Source organism: Lagenorhynchus albirostris, chromosome 15 (assembly GCF_949774975.1).
Source record: "Lagenorhynchus albirostris chromosome 15, mLagAlb1.1, whole genome shotgun sequence".
In the NCBI taxonomy this organism is placed as follows: Eukaryota; Metazoa; Chordata; class Mammalia; order Artiodactyla; family Delphinidae; genus Lagenorhynchus; species Lagenorhynchus albirostris.
Genome location: NC_083109.1, coordinates 3679618 through 3694625, shown reverse-complemented (window position 1 = coordinate 3694625; position 15008 = coordinate 3679618). Strand labels below are relative to the sequence as shown.

Below are 15008 nucleotides of genomic sequence, written 5' to 3'. Positions count from 1 at the left end.
CAGCCTGTACCCCTGTATTTAAATACCGGTAATATCCAAATACTCTGCTACCATGAAGCAGGTAAGTGCGACAGTGAGTGAGGCTGCGTGGTGGTACATACACTTCAGATGTCTGATTGATTGGAGGATATTTTGCTTGATCCAGTGTTCATAAAACAGGAAAATGACTTATAAAGTAAAATAATTGTATAAAATCCCAGTGAGAGCATTTATTTCAACTTTATTATATAATTAAAGCAAATAAATGTATATTCATTTTTATACATTAATCTAGCAAAATATATTATTACAATGAACACTAGGGCTTAAAAAGTACTTGTCAAAACAGCCTGCTGCGAGTTAATACCATTTTAATTCTAGAGAGACATGTTAACTATTTTAGGCTAGTTAGTGCCTTCTAATACAATGGAGCCATAACTGAATAAATATACTCTCCAACAGTGTGCTGAAAGTAGTGATTTACACTCAGGGAAGCATTTTAAATCAGACTCCTCCCCCTTCTATGCATCACTAAATTTTTATTACTTGTAGTATATTCTGAACTAGTAAATTTTAATAATACTTTAGTTCAGACTTTTAAAATATATTTTATATGATAATTTTAGTTTATTAGTTTATGAGTATAGTTAACTTGGCAATATTTGTCTCCTGCAAATATTACTATAAAAACAAGCCAATTTCTTTTACTGTTTACTGATTGGTTTCCCAAAGCTTTCTAAAAAAAATAGTATCGTACAGACAAAAGTCTTCTTTGGGTCTCAAGACTCATGTTATAGTGACTGTAGGTTCTTTCTCATCCATTAGAGGACATTTCTTTGAATTCAGAGGTTCCTACAAAGGTACTCTTGCCTGGGTGACATGTATTTTCTTTGTAGAGCTACTCTGGTATTCCCCAGCTATACACACAAAGGAATAACTGGATAAAACTTGTTGATAACAACTAGACATCACACATTGTTTCTTTCATGAGCCATGAATAATGACATCAATCCTCTGCGTACATTAAGAAGCTGCTCTTCTTGCTATGGCCAAGAAAAAAAAAAATCACACTTTGGTAGTTTTACAGTGAAACTTTAAAATCTAATAAAACAGTAAAAAAAAAAATCAAGATATTAGATACTATGAATAAAGATATTATGTATCAGTGTTCATTCTATCCAGTTCACCAGGGTCCATTCCTAGATCTCTACAGAATTATGTGCTTATTACTGATATTTTAGATATATTTAGATGAATTTAGATGATCAGTTGCGAGAAGACCTCATCTTTTAAACCCCAAATCAATGAAATTTATTTTTTACTTTCTTCCTTTAAATATTAAATCTATAGTCTAGTCTGGAGAAGAACTTCAGCAAGAATCAGTCTAGTTAGTTAGCTTATGTGCTTTACACTGAACTGGCTTAGCCACACATCCTGATCCTCTGCTATATATCAGCATACTGGTTCTATTAAAATTTAATAAAAGTGTATTAAAATATCCTGTATTAAAATATCCTGTATCAAAGATTAGTACTAAAATACATATAGAAATGCCTCCACCTTTGAGAAAACACCAAAGGCATGTTCACTTGGAGAAGTACCTTTAGACACCTTCCCCCCTCCCCAACCCCTGATTGCAGTTGCTGGTCTACTAGACCTTTGGAAAGCCAGCTACTTTAATCCCCAAATCTAAGGAAATGAAGTCTTGTCCAAGTAGACAATAGTTCTTTCTGGGTAGTTCTCCCTGACACAGGACTTCAGAAGACACATCAGGACTGTTGCAGTGCATCGTACTTAGATGCATACAAAGAAATCATGCTTTTAGCTTATTTTTAAATTTCTAAATCCATCTTTTCTTAGGAGACGGACTCATTATTTAAATCACCCCTATTTTTCTACTGTAAATTTGCTCCCATTTTAATTTTAAAAACTTAAAGAACTAAACCCCAGTGGGGCTAAAACTGGCTTCTCTCAATCCAAAAAGACAGAAGAAAAACCTGTGGAAGAATTTCCCATTTAAATATATAAAAGCATGACTGACCATTCCATTTGAAAAACCCAAACTAGATAGCTGATTTACCATTTCCTTAAGAAGTCTGTCTTGCAGCATTTTCATGTTTTCTTTCATCAAACACATCTGTGAATAAATAATTTCCCCCATGAAATTTACTATAAAATTTTCACAGCAAAAAGACAAGTTAGACTGACTAATATTGAGATTATATATAAAAATATAAAATTTATACCTCAGATGTAAAAATAGTTTCTTCATAATCAGTGTTGTAGAAGACATTCTTTTCCAATGAAGCTTTTAAAAGGTGAAGTCTAACAAATAGAATAATGAAAGTTACCTTTGTATTTTAGTTAACAAATTAAATTGCTATAATATAGTATATATAATTTTAATTTTAAACTATTATAATAAAATCTAACATTATAGATTCTAATCATTAAGAATGTCATACTAACCTCTGCTGTTCACTTTTATGATAGGCACTGAACTTCTGAAATACCTTTTCCCAAAAGCCCTAAATTTCAAAATACAAAACTGATTATAGTAAATTATGACTAAAAATTAAAACTTAGCAGAATTTACTATATTTATATTATTCCTAATTTTAAGAACTTGGCTATATGCTAAGAATATTGCAGATGGCCTATACTCTTTCGGCTTAAAAAAAAAATTGAAAGCAAACTCTTTCAGACTTTCTCCTTTATTATCGAAGGTATTCATCATAAACTTTATATATATATTTACTGAAGTATAGTTGATTTACAGTGTTTCAGATGTACAGCAAAGTGATTCAGTTATACATACATATATATATATTGTTTTTCAGATTCTTACAAGATATTGAATATAGTTCCCTGTGCTATATAGTAGGTCTTTGTTGTTAATCCATTTTATATATAGTAGTGTGTATCTGTTAATCCCAAATTCCCAATTTATCCCTCCCCCGCATCATAAACTTAAGTGTATTTTTAGTGTATGTATATGAAACTAACTAAAAATCTAAGATTATGTTCTAAAAAACAAAAACATTTATGGTGTGGTCTACAAGCAGAAGGTTAACAGAAGTTTTCCTGAGTGTAGCTCTTTAAAAATGAGGTTTTTAAACTCTCAAAAGCACAAACCACAAATTCCTTCTCCAAATCTTTTAAAGACTGTGAATCTTTTTCAAAATTCTCCAGCTCCTCTATGATGATGAGTTGGAATTTGTCAAGTTTTTTGATCCTATTAAAGAAACAAAATGAGGTTTTTTTTTTTTAATGATAGCACTTATAGCACAGCACTTAGAATATTTCAGAAGGGATTTTTAGCACAGACCTATACTCCTGAATCTGATGGTCCACTGTTTTTATATGTTGTTGAGCCGTTTTCCAAGACTGTTTAGTAAAATAATCCATCATTTTGTGGCGGATCTGAAAAATACTCATTTTTAACTTGAAAAATCTTTACAAAATAATAATCTAACCAAGACTATATTAAGGCCAAAGCCTTTTCCATGAAATATAAATACCTAAGAAGAACTTAGAAAAGTGAAAAATTAAAAACTCAGTGATCTCAACTGAAGTGTTAATGAATAAGCTCAGAGCAGGGCCTAGTTCCACCAGGAAGGCTCTGAGTGAGGGTTGGAATTGGTAATTATTTTCATAAGTACATGACATTCTACATTTACAAAAATGCTAGTGATTATAATTCTCTTCAGGAACACAGCATAAGAGCCACACTCAAAGTTATTTATTACCATTTTTCATAAAAACATATATTCGCAGCTAGTCACAGATGTGTAACAGAATATATGAATCAGGGCTTCTCTGTTTAGATGAGACTGACCTTGGATAAATCAAATCAAAACAAAAGAAATATACAGAATCTTAAATAATTTCAGATTTTACCCATGAAGAGATGAAAAAGGCAAAGAAGAGATAGGGCTGATAACCTGTGCAGAAAAATATCTTAACAGGAGGGCAAAAAGAACTGCCTACTCTAAATATAGGCATGTGAGAAAAAGAGATAGGTGGAGAAAACAATAATAATTAAAAATTATTTTAGAAAGTGTTTTTGTAAACATCACCTCGTTGGAACCTCAGTAACTAAGGATATGTAGGTACAGAACTGGTGAAACAAACAAAGTGAAATGGATTTCTCTGAGGCTGCTCATCCTCTATACTTTAATATAGTACCCTCAACAAGCAGTCACTGCTGTGGAGATTAAAGAATGTATTAAAAAGACTAGGCATGAAAAGAAAATCGTTCAGAAAAAAAAAAAAGAAAATTAACAGAAGACTCAAAATGTTAAACTGAAAAGGAAAATAGGACAAAGAGAACCCATAGAAAAAGAAAGAATACAAGTAATGCACAGATTTTAGAAAAGGAACTGGGCTCATGAGATAATAAGGCTTTTCGCCTAGGAATCATTCCAATTTTTCACCAGTACATGAGGAAAGGTGAGTTCATGAAGAAGTGTTTTGTTGCCAAAGGGTCAAACTGACAGTCTAGTAGAAAGTGTGCCATATTGTCATGTTATTGGGTGCAAATATAAATCATAATTTAAAGAATGACAACTCACATGAACTTTCCTCCTAAATTCTGTATTGAACTCCTCACACATCGTCCCTATACCTGAAATTTCAGTTTCCCAGTTCTCCCCAGGAATACAAAAGTCATTTGTTGATAATGGAGATAAACTTTCAGACACTAAAAAATGAAGACAATCAGCCAAAATTAAGATATGCATTGTTATAAATTCAGCATTATTTGTCATGAGGCTGCGAACAAATCTATCTTATTTTTAGATTCTATAGGTAATCTATGGATTATAAAATCAAAGACAGACTACTATATTTTTCATTTAAAATATTATTTTGACTTAACTAAAAAAACCTTCTAGCATGGGAATTAAGGCAGAAACAGTAACATTAAAATAGAACATACTTGGACTGATTTTTAAAAAAAACTAGTTCTTAACTACTACATTATTAACCCAAGTATTTAGTGACACACTCATCTATCAGTAAATTCATACTCTAGTAAAACTTGTCTGTGGTAATCAGTGATAGAATGATAAGGGAGATTTATGAGTAAAAAGACTCTTACTATAACATTATTCAGGTAAAGTGAACTTTGTGATAAAGCATTATCCTTCTTGGATTTATACAAAGTTATCTTTACAAAGGAATTTGTTTTGTGAGTAGAACCACTCAAGATCTAAGAAACCATTTTCAAAAATAAATGCATTTTGACATAGGCATTTGCTCTACCTACCTTTCCAAGTGTGATGATCTGCACCTTCTCCTTTAGACACTTTCTTGGGAAGCAAGTTTGCTCTTTCTTCTTCTTCTTCTTCCAATTCTGCTTCACCAGGATTACTTAGATTGTCTTCTATGTACATTCGTTTGCGACTAAGATGTTGTGTAGGGCCTTAGAAACAGTTAAAAAGTAATTAACAGTGCTACAATCTTAATTACAAATACCTAATATATACTTGCTTTTATAAAAAAGGCCTTTGTTTCCATTATCTGTATAGTTTTAGGTAACTGTGCATTAAATTCTATTGTACTTACTTTCATTTTAACATTAACTAAATTGACTTAAAATATATAATTTCCTCAGATGAAATTTTACAGCAGTATTTTGGTGATTAACAAGTTTTTTAAAAAGCAAGTCTTTGACTACAAACCTGATACATGAGTGGAGTCATAGGACATGCCACACCATATTTTCCCTCTTCCTTCACTAGACATGGATAATGGAGATGCTGAATGACTTTCCTAAAGTATGTATCAGAAATAGGAAAAAATATTCTGTAATTACTCTTGGATTCACCTTTGACCATCTTTCTCAAACTCTAAAGACAGTAAATTGCAAATGCTATCAATTCTTTTTTTTCAGATTGTTTTGTTTCTATACCTTTTTATGTCTCACACTACCATGCATTTACCTAAATTCTTATGTTAACCTCAATCTTAAATTACAGCAATAGTTTTGAGCTGGCTTTTTTAAACTACTCCTACTTTTCAGTTCTTCCTTATTAGGATTTTGATTTCTTTATTTGAGTCAAGAAATGGGAAGCCATAGAAAAGAAAAGTCTAAACTAGTTCTTTCAAGCTGTATCTTTAAGCCATATCTTTGTCCTCTAACCTTATGTCTTACTGTTTCAATACACAAGTTTGTTGTTACAGTCACATTAGTCTTTTTCCTGTTTTATGAAAATGCATGTCCACTTCCGGTAGCCTTTCTGTACTTAGGTTACTGCTGCTTCTCCAGTCAGTCTGTATATATACCAACCTATCCACTTAGGTCCAGGTCAAAACCCAGCCCACTCCAAGCTGTAAAATTCTATCTTAACATTCTGTATTTTATAGGTTATTAAAATATTTTTGTTGATGGATTGGTGGACTTCTATAGTGGAAAAAAAGCTCACCCAAATTCCTGTATGATCATGAAACCAGAAAGTCCTAATTATAAATATGTCAGTGGTTTAGCAGTGATAGCCTATTTAAGACCATCTCATTTTAAAAATTTCAACTCTTTTTCTATGATCAAACCATCCTACATATTTTAAACATCATATTTTCAGATAATAACCATTGAAAAATACTAAATTATTATAACTATTATTAAAGGCCTGTAATCTGATTCTTATAAGAACCAACTTAGTATAAGGAAAGCTTGATGGATACACCAGCATATATACCCCTCTTTTGCTTCAAATATGATTTTCTTATGTGGAGGTTCAATTTCCATAAATTTTTTCTGAACTGTAACTGCTTACATCTGAATAGCTGTTGCAATTTTTGTATTTCCTGTATAAGTACACTCCTCCCTCAGTATCTGCGGGGCCGATTCGGTTCCGGGACCCTTACAAATATCAAAATCCACTGATGCTACCGTCCCATATATAAAATAGTGATCCACAGTTGGTTGAGTCCACAGGTGTGGAACCGATGGATATGGAGGGCCAACTGTACCACAGAATTTACATTGTTTCTATTCACAATGGTATTATTCTTAACTGGGCTATGAATGAACAAGACACACAGAAACCCAAAGGAAGTTAGAAAACTAAAGTAAGAAAAACACAACAACATTAAATCAGACTACTTAAATTTTGAGGGAGTAACTCATTCCCTAGTAAAACTCAACACCCATTCATAACTGAAAAAAAGGCACTTAAACAATTAGAACTTTAATCTGATAACAAGTATCTACCAAAAACTATCGATAAGCATGCATGCTAGCATGGTATCTATTTAGCACTGCTCTACAGGTCATAGTAACCTTAAAAATGAAAAGACCATGCAGTATAAGGACTGGAAGAGAAAATGCAAAAATTACCATAAAAAACAGTTTATGATTATCTATATTCAAAATACAAGAGAATCTAGGCAGGCGATTATGAGAGAATTTGCCAAGGGTGTGGGGACATATAAAAATCAATAGTGTTTCTACACAAAAGCAAAAAGTTAAAAATCCAGAAAACAATTGTTTTAAAGTTTTTTTTTTTACATACAGTAAAGAAAAAGGCCCATAAAACACTGCAGAAGTACAACTTTCTTTGTGGAAGATTTGACACAACTTTGTTGGAAATAAGACCAAAAAGTAGAAAAATGAAATATGTCGATGAGAAATCTCAGTAACGATACTGGGAAATGGCAGTTCTTCCCTTACACAAACTAATTCTAAATTTTATTGGACAAGTATAGGGCCAAGAGAATTTAGAAGCAGAATGAGATGAGGGTGAGGATGGGGGTGGTGAAACCCCTGTAAGCATAAATCTACACTAATTGAAGCAATGTTGTATTAGCTCGAAGATAGGCACTGTTCTATATTCTACTGGCCAAACAGCTGACCCATGTGGTTGCCAAGGCTGTGACCAAACTGGCATCACAAATGATGGAGAAAGGAGGGGTATCCAATGCATGATGTGGCACTAATTCACTAGCCATATGCAAAGAGGAAGCCTAGGAAGATGGAAAACCTCAAAGTTAAAACTAACATTTGTACAAGAAAGGAAAATATTTTTATGACAATAACTGAGGGAAGGATTTCTTGAAGAACAAAAGATTGGTAAATTTCATTACATCACATTTTGATTTAACTAAGTGAAAGACCGCTACATACTAGAAAAAGAATGTCTGCAATGTATATAACCAATAAAGAATTAATCTCCAGAATATAGTAAGAACTCCTACAAATTTATAGGAAAAATCAAACTATGCAATTTAAAAATTAGAAAAAACACAATTTACAAAGTGGCCAAAAAATATGAAAATACTCACTGATGCTGTTAATCTGAAAAATGCAAATTAAAGTCAGACACACTTTACACTCATCAGATGGGCAAAAAACTGTAGAAAAATGGGCACTATCACATAGCATTGTTGGAGAGTGTAAGCTGGTACAACTAATTTATATAGCAAATTTCCAATACCTAATTAAGAGTCAACAGTAAATGGAAACACAGTGTCTCCTGTAAATGTCCAGCCAATAAATATGTTACAATTAAAATTCCATCTAGCACAGATAGCATCAAAGTAGGTGGGTGGGGATGACCTAAGGTGTTGAGATTTGCAAGATGGGATACTAAAGGGAGAAAGGATTCAAGGAAAGGAGGGATGACAGAGCAATACTGAGAAAGGACCATGGGATGATGGTCTAGTGGGAAATGGTTTCAAATTGTGGTCTGTAGAAATTAAGAGTCTTGCAAAGGTGCTTTTGGGGGGTTATCAGAGAGGGAGGGAGGTGTGTAGGCGACAGTTTAGACCCATCTGCTTTAAATAGCATAACTGCATTTTTATTTTTATGTTTGGCACACTGAAGGTTTCATATAAGATTCTGTTTGGCAATCAGTTCTGTAGCTTTATCACTACTTCAAAATTCTCCAAATTAAGCCTTCTATACAGCCCAAGCCAAGGAGGTGAGGTGGGTTTTGTAAACTGGTACCAAAGTACAAACAACTTAAAAAAAAAAAAAAATTCAAACTACAAACTACTCCTCATAGACATTATATTTTTATCTACACTCCCTCACTTTGACCCATAATTGATTCCTTTCTCTAATACCTTTTTAAAAGACTTTTGAGCATATGTATGTATTTTATTAATAAGAAATGGTACATATAATAAATGAGCGGCAGAATAAAGACTTTTTCGATATACCATTACTTTAATATTCATGCCATTTAACTATTAACGTTTCTTTACAAATCTGTAAAGCAAATGCTATAGTCATACTGTTTTCAACTATATTCTTTGTTAGTTTGCTTTGCCAACTTGTGATTTAGTAACTAAAAGGTTACAGACTTCGAGTTGTGGTGAAACCGGAAAGAAGCGCCTGTGTCGCAGGAATAAGCCTGTTCCAATCTAGGAAATGTAGTTCTGACATGTAGACAAATAAGCAGTACCTCTTTGGAAGTGACTGTTCCTATCACAGAATTCTTATCAGTACTCTGTACTTCTCATACCACTACATCTTTCTCCTGTGTGTATCAGTCTGTTAGTTCACTGAGGCTGTTTTACTTATTGGTAGGTTCCTTCTCTCCCCCAGACCAAACTCAAAACCTTAAATAGACAAGCACTGTACATTTGATTAAGATTAGAGGCAAATGATTTACTCCCTTCAGGTATATCTAATAAAGGAAAAAATATATATACATTATTTCCTTACCAAAAAGAATGATCGTGGAATTGGTGAGCAACTTTCTCTTGTACATAGTAAATTCTTCTCACTGTTCTTGGGTGACTTTACTGGACTTCCATCTCCACTGTTTAAGGATTCAGGTGATGAAATTTTTGGATATGGTGATACTGATTTTGTTATACAGCCATAGTCCTGAGAAAAATCCCTTTCTGTTATTTTCTCTATACCTATATTGCCTCACAAAACACAAACAAAAAGAGATGGCAGGTGTTAATCACTGACATCTTTAGAAATAGTATTATTAAATTCTAAAAAATACAGTAATTTATCAAATCCTCAAATCTTAGCTGTATTTAGAAAGGATAAATGTTCAATAAATCAAGATAAAATTAAGTGTAAAATATTTTTATAAGACTTTGAATAATATTAATGTCTCAATTTAAAACAAAATTGTAACTATAAGAACTTTCAAAACATTTTCAAACACAAATATCTGTAGTATGGGCTGCACTATAATGATCAACCTAATTATTATCTTGAGTAATTTTGACAGCAGTACTGATATATATTAAAGTCACAGAATTTTATGGTTAGAAATGGCTTGGGAAATCATCTGGTCTACATCCTTTATATATAGATGAGAAAATTCATGGCTGAAATAAGTCTTAGTATAAATGAATTCTCAGACAGTTTTCAAATCAAATCAGGGCATGTGCATCTGTCTTCTAAGTGTGTGCTTATCTGAGATGACAGTGGTCCCAAGCATTATGAAAATATTCTAGAAAAGAACAAAGTAGCTACTTTAGAGGAAATGTACATTAACTGGTATTGAATGGTCTTGAATTTTAGCTAAAATGACAGACACTTAGAAATGCTTTAAAATAGCCATAAAGGGAAATGAAAAATATACTAAAAGTAGAAACTTATTCTTATAGTTTCTATACTAGAAAAATATATACATATGCCAGAGCTCCAAAGAATAAATTTTCTCTTTCCCAATTATTTTTAAATAAAAGCAAAACTTCAGTTGTTTATGAAGATAATCCACTACAGCTCCAAAGATTGACCATGATATTCCTTGGAGAATTTTGTCAATGAAATGTAAAAATGAGAAAATAGAAATCCCCATCATTATTTCCCTCTTATTAAATATATTTTGAGCTAAAAACATAAGTGTTTATTCAAGCTTTCACATTATAATTTTTAAGTATACATTAAATATTTTCTATATTGAAGCATTTGGTCTTTAACTTCCTAACATGTAAAACTTCAGTGTCATAGTAATATTGTTCCCAAGTCTACTTAGCAAAGACCAAGTTACTAGCATTAACTAGTTTAAAAATGAAGTTTTGACTACTGAAAATCTTAAAACATATCCCCCAAATTAGTCTTCAAATTGTATTTTCACATAATTAGTTATAAAAGAAAGTTACTGAACATTCAACTAAAAGAAAAAAATGATACTGACATCTCATTACTTCTATAGATGACGGATTCCCAGATAAAGTTACAGGAGATAGATCAAGGTTATTATCTCTTATAGTATCTTTCAGTAGAGGTGAGTTTTTCCATTCTTTTGATACATCCTCTTGTGTTTCGGCAGTGAAGGGATTCTGCTGTTTCTTTGGCAGTTTCATGGTTTTGCGTCTGGAATGGATCTTCTCCTAAATGTATTGATATCTTTCAATTATACTCGAATACAAATAACTTATACTTGGACACATAAAACAATTTAATTAAATTACATTGAATTATTTATTAAATGCCTTGTATCACTACATACAGGCATAACAGGGGCCTCAACATGAGTAGTGAAAGACCTTCTAATACACAAGAAAGCATATGACAAATTCACAGGAAAATATTATAGACTATAATAAATATCCTAATAGATACAAATAAAATGCTATAACGGTTCAAAAAAGATGATTTCCAGTTTAGGGAAACCAGAATTCCCCGATTTCATGGTACTCAACATGCTCAGGAGTTTGTAAAAGAAGATGGCAAGGGAACATACTGAGAGTATGGAGGACGACTGATATGAGCAAAGGTAGCGAGAAGCACAGCTCTTGTTTGGCAGTCACAGGTTATTCTATTTGACTGGTACAGTTCTGTGTATATACTGGGGAAGTGAGAAAATAAGCTTGGAAAGGTATTTCGGTGTTTTGAATGTCTATTTGGAGATTTTCAGGGTTTTCCTTTGAAGAAGGTAAGATGAGAGGTGGCTTGGTAAGGTTTACCTAATTATTTCCATAGTAAATTAAAGTAGGAAGCGATAAGAAAATGTGGAGGTAAGTTATGAAGTCCTTAAGTTCTTCCAGGTAAGAGATAACAGAGGGCGATGGAGGTTTAATGATTTAAAATGAGAACAAAAAAACAAAAAACAAAACAAAACAAAAAAGAACAAAAAATAATAGTAATAAAATGAGAACAGTGTAATGATCAGAGACCTGCCAGACTCTTTTGAGTTCAAATCTTTTTTTTTTTTTTTTAACCTTTTCCTAGCTGTGTGACCTTGGGTAAGTTCCTTCATCTCTCTAGAAGTCAGGGGTGAACAGAGGTGGGGCAGGGTATGGAAAGAACCTCAGATCCAATATTTTTGCTTTCATTCAAGAAAAAGATCCACAGCTTCCCAACAGTCTGTAGTTTCTTGAAGCATAATTTTGGAAAGACCAAGTACTTCTCTAATTCAAAGATATTAAAGTTATAATTTTACTAGAGTCAGACATCTCTTTTGTAACAATAATGCCAACTTATTATAAATTTTAACATTATATTGCCTAAGGATCAATTTTTAGAATTGTTGTATAAGTTTTCTCATATAAAAAGAAGTGACAAGATAAATCTGACATTCTTACAAAAATATATTCTATATTTAATATTTTAAAAGGCTTTTAGAAACTATTAATCTGAATTGTATCTATTTACCTTTACTATCTCTTTAAATGAATGTGAAAATTCTTGTTCACTCTCTGATTCTGAATTTGAGAGATCTTTATAATTTTTTTTGGTTTCTGCGGCTCGTCGTGGAAGTCTCATTCTCCCCTCTGGAACTGTCTCATCTACCTTTTTGGTGATGTTTTTGTTGGGTGTCTTTTAGGAGAAAAATTCCTGAATATATTAGATCAATATTTTGAGATACAAGCTATTTGCTACAAAATTGGCACTGTGACAAGATCTGTATATTTGTAGGAATAAAAAGATTCCTGATTAATACTTTTAAAATGACTGGATTTTATCTTTCCATTTCAAATATATCTTTATCACCTTTTTATCCTTATCATTAAAGCTCTGTGAGGCCTGATATATATTACATAACTAAAGTAAGAGAGAGAGAAAGGAAAAGATATCAAAAATACCTACAACCACAGAATAAAATAGACTTAAAACAAGTCAACATGATTCAAAAAGGCAGAAGGTAGAAGTAAGTGTGCAAAGCCTGGAACAATTATAGAAAACAAGGAACTGATAACAAGGATAAAATTAGGGGACAAATGATATTTTTTCATTACAAGGAGAAAAATAATTTTAAAGGGATGTTTGAACACAGACTTCCTGGTTTTACCATTTTAGATCTTGGCTGTCCCCTTTCCAAAGATGGTCCTGCAATTCAAGAAAATAAGGTTAAATTTTTCAAATAGATAAGAACTGCCATTAAAATTTGTTAGAATACTTCTGCATGTAAGTTAAAATCATAAAAACAATAAGAATATACCTTTAAATTCATTCAAAATTTTAAGTTTCAAGATAAGACTAAACTGACATTGATAAATTGTACAGTATAGTTTGGTACAACATGAATTACCAATTTCCATTCTCCTTTATTTTATAGTATACACTTTTAAACATACAATATGTAACATACATTATAAAGTTACACCCATGAATCTACCATTCCACTAAGAACCAGATTATGAATAATACTGAATCTACTTTGTGTACTCCCTCTTACACGATCCTCCATATCCCCCTCTGCCAAAAGGTCATCGCTATCCTGAAATCTGTTTCTTAGTCACTTGCTCTTAAAGTTTTACTTCACAGATATATATCCCTAGACAATATAATGAACTTTGTAAAACAGTATCACATTATATGAAATATTCTATGATTTGGTTTATTTTTCACCCATCATTATGTTTCTAAGATTTACCCATATTATTAAGAGTTGCTTCAGTCCCTATTCCCTTTTTTGCATTTCCAGGACAATTTCCTCTTTCTAAATATTCACTGAAGCCTAAGAACTGGGCTTATCCCAGCCAAGGAAATAATAATGAATTGGGATTATCCAAGGTCTTCCTGGCAATAAACCAGCTCGTACATATTGGCTCACTGTCATTCAACCATAAAAACAAAACAATTCACTCAGAAGTGTTCTATTTTAAGAGTATTTACTGACTTCAGTATTCTAACCTTTAATAACTTCCCATGTCATAAATGTCTTTACTTATACATCTTCCTACTAGACTATAAGGTCCCTGAGAGTATGTGAATCTTATCATGTTTCTCCTTGGCTTATAACACACTGCTTCAAAGTCCACACACTGTGACTAGACCCAGCCACATTTTTCAACATTTTGCCACAAGTCTGATCTACATTCCAACTACCCTGATACTGCACTTCCTAAGTACACTATGCTATTTCCTGCTGTCTCTTATATATATGATAATCCTATTACTTCTCTTCCTCATGTATATGATTGAACTCTCATCTGTTTTCAAGATTCAGCCTCATTTCTAAACACACGCCAAAGTTCATTTCCTATTTCCTCTATTTTTACTTCTTTTTAAGCCATCGTTCCCTCCCCCAACTCCCACAGGTCACTAACAATTATTTTTATCCTGAAAGAAAATAAAAACTGATTCCTTAAAACAAATATAAAAGCTCAGAGTTATGTTACCTTCTTTTAAAAATGGAATATATAAAATCTCTGTGGTTTAGTAAACACTGAAATTTATCTAAGCTATGAAAATGGCCATTATGTCTAGCCAAAAATGCATACCTCAAACTCTTCTTGTCCAGCTACTTCAAGAAGCAGAAGACTTATGCTGGGAAAACATTTTATAAAAGATTTTGGCAAAAATATTTCTGTAAGAAAATTGTTTTCCTTTCAATAAATTTTTATTGCATCTATATGAATTCCTGAAAAGCAGAGAGTGGGGTGTTGTCCAAGCTTTGATTTTGTTTACAGTGCTGGGTTCATAAGTACTTAATACATTACTCACAGTAATTAGCTAAATAACTGAATAGTAGGCCATGAGTAGAGAAATGATGAGAGTGTGTCATGAACCAAAGATTATGATAAACCATATTTTGTGTCCCTAAAGATTCCAATAAAAAAGAAATTTAAATATAACCATATTACCAAAAATAATAAAAACCGCT

The 15008-nt window shown here is 32.2% G+C and overlaps 1 protein-coding gene across 1 annotated transcript in view; it reads right to left on the bottom strand.

Annotated features, from left to right (window-relative positions):
• Window positions 1-307: 307 nt before the first annotated feature.
• The window catches only part of SYCP2 (synaptonemal complex protein 2), a 58834-nt gene continuing 44133 nt past the window's right edge, over window positions 308-15008 (bottom strand). Inside the window, 15 exon segments of the mRNA XM_060123124.1 lie at window positions 308-1022; window positions 2060-2116; window positions 2226-2304; window positions 2449-2507; window positions 3115-3214; window positions 3308-3402; window positions 4554-4681; window positions 5249-5404; window positions 5664-5754; window positions 6681-6789; window positions 6950-7008; window positions 9647-9852; window positions 11094-11289; window positions 12554-12718; window positions 13191-13228. Coding sequence (XP_059979107.1) covers window positions 948-1022; window positions 2060-2116; window positions 2226-2304; window positions 2449-2507; window positions 3115-3214; window positions 3308-3402; window positions 4554-4681; window positions 5249-5404; window positions 5664-5754; window positions 6681-6789; window positions 6950-7008; window positions 9647-9852; window positions 11094-11289; window positions 12554-12718; window positions 13191-13228 — 1613 coding nt within the window. The 3' untranslated portion in view covers window positions 308-947.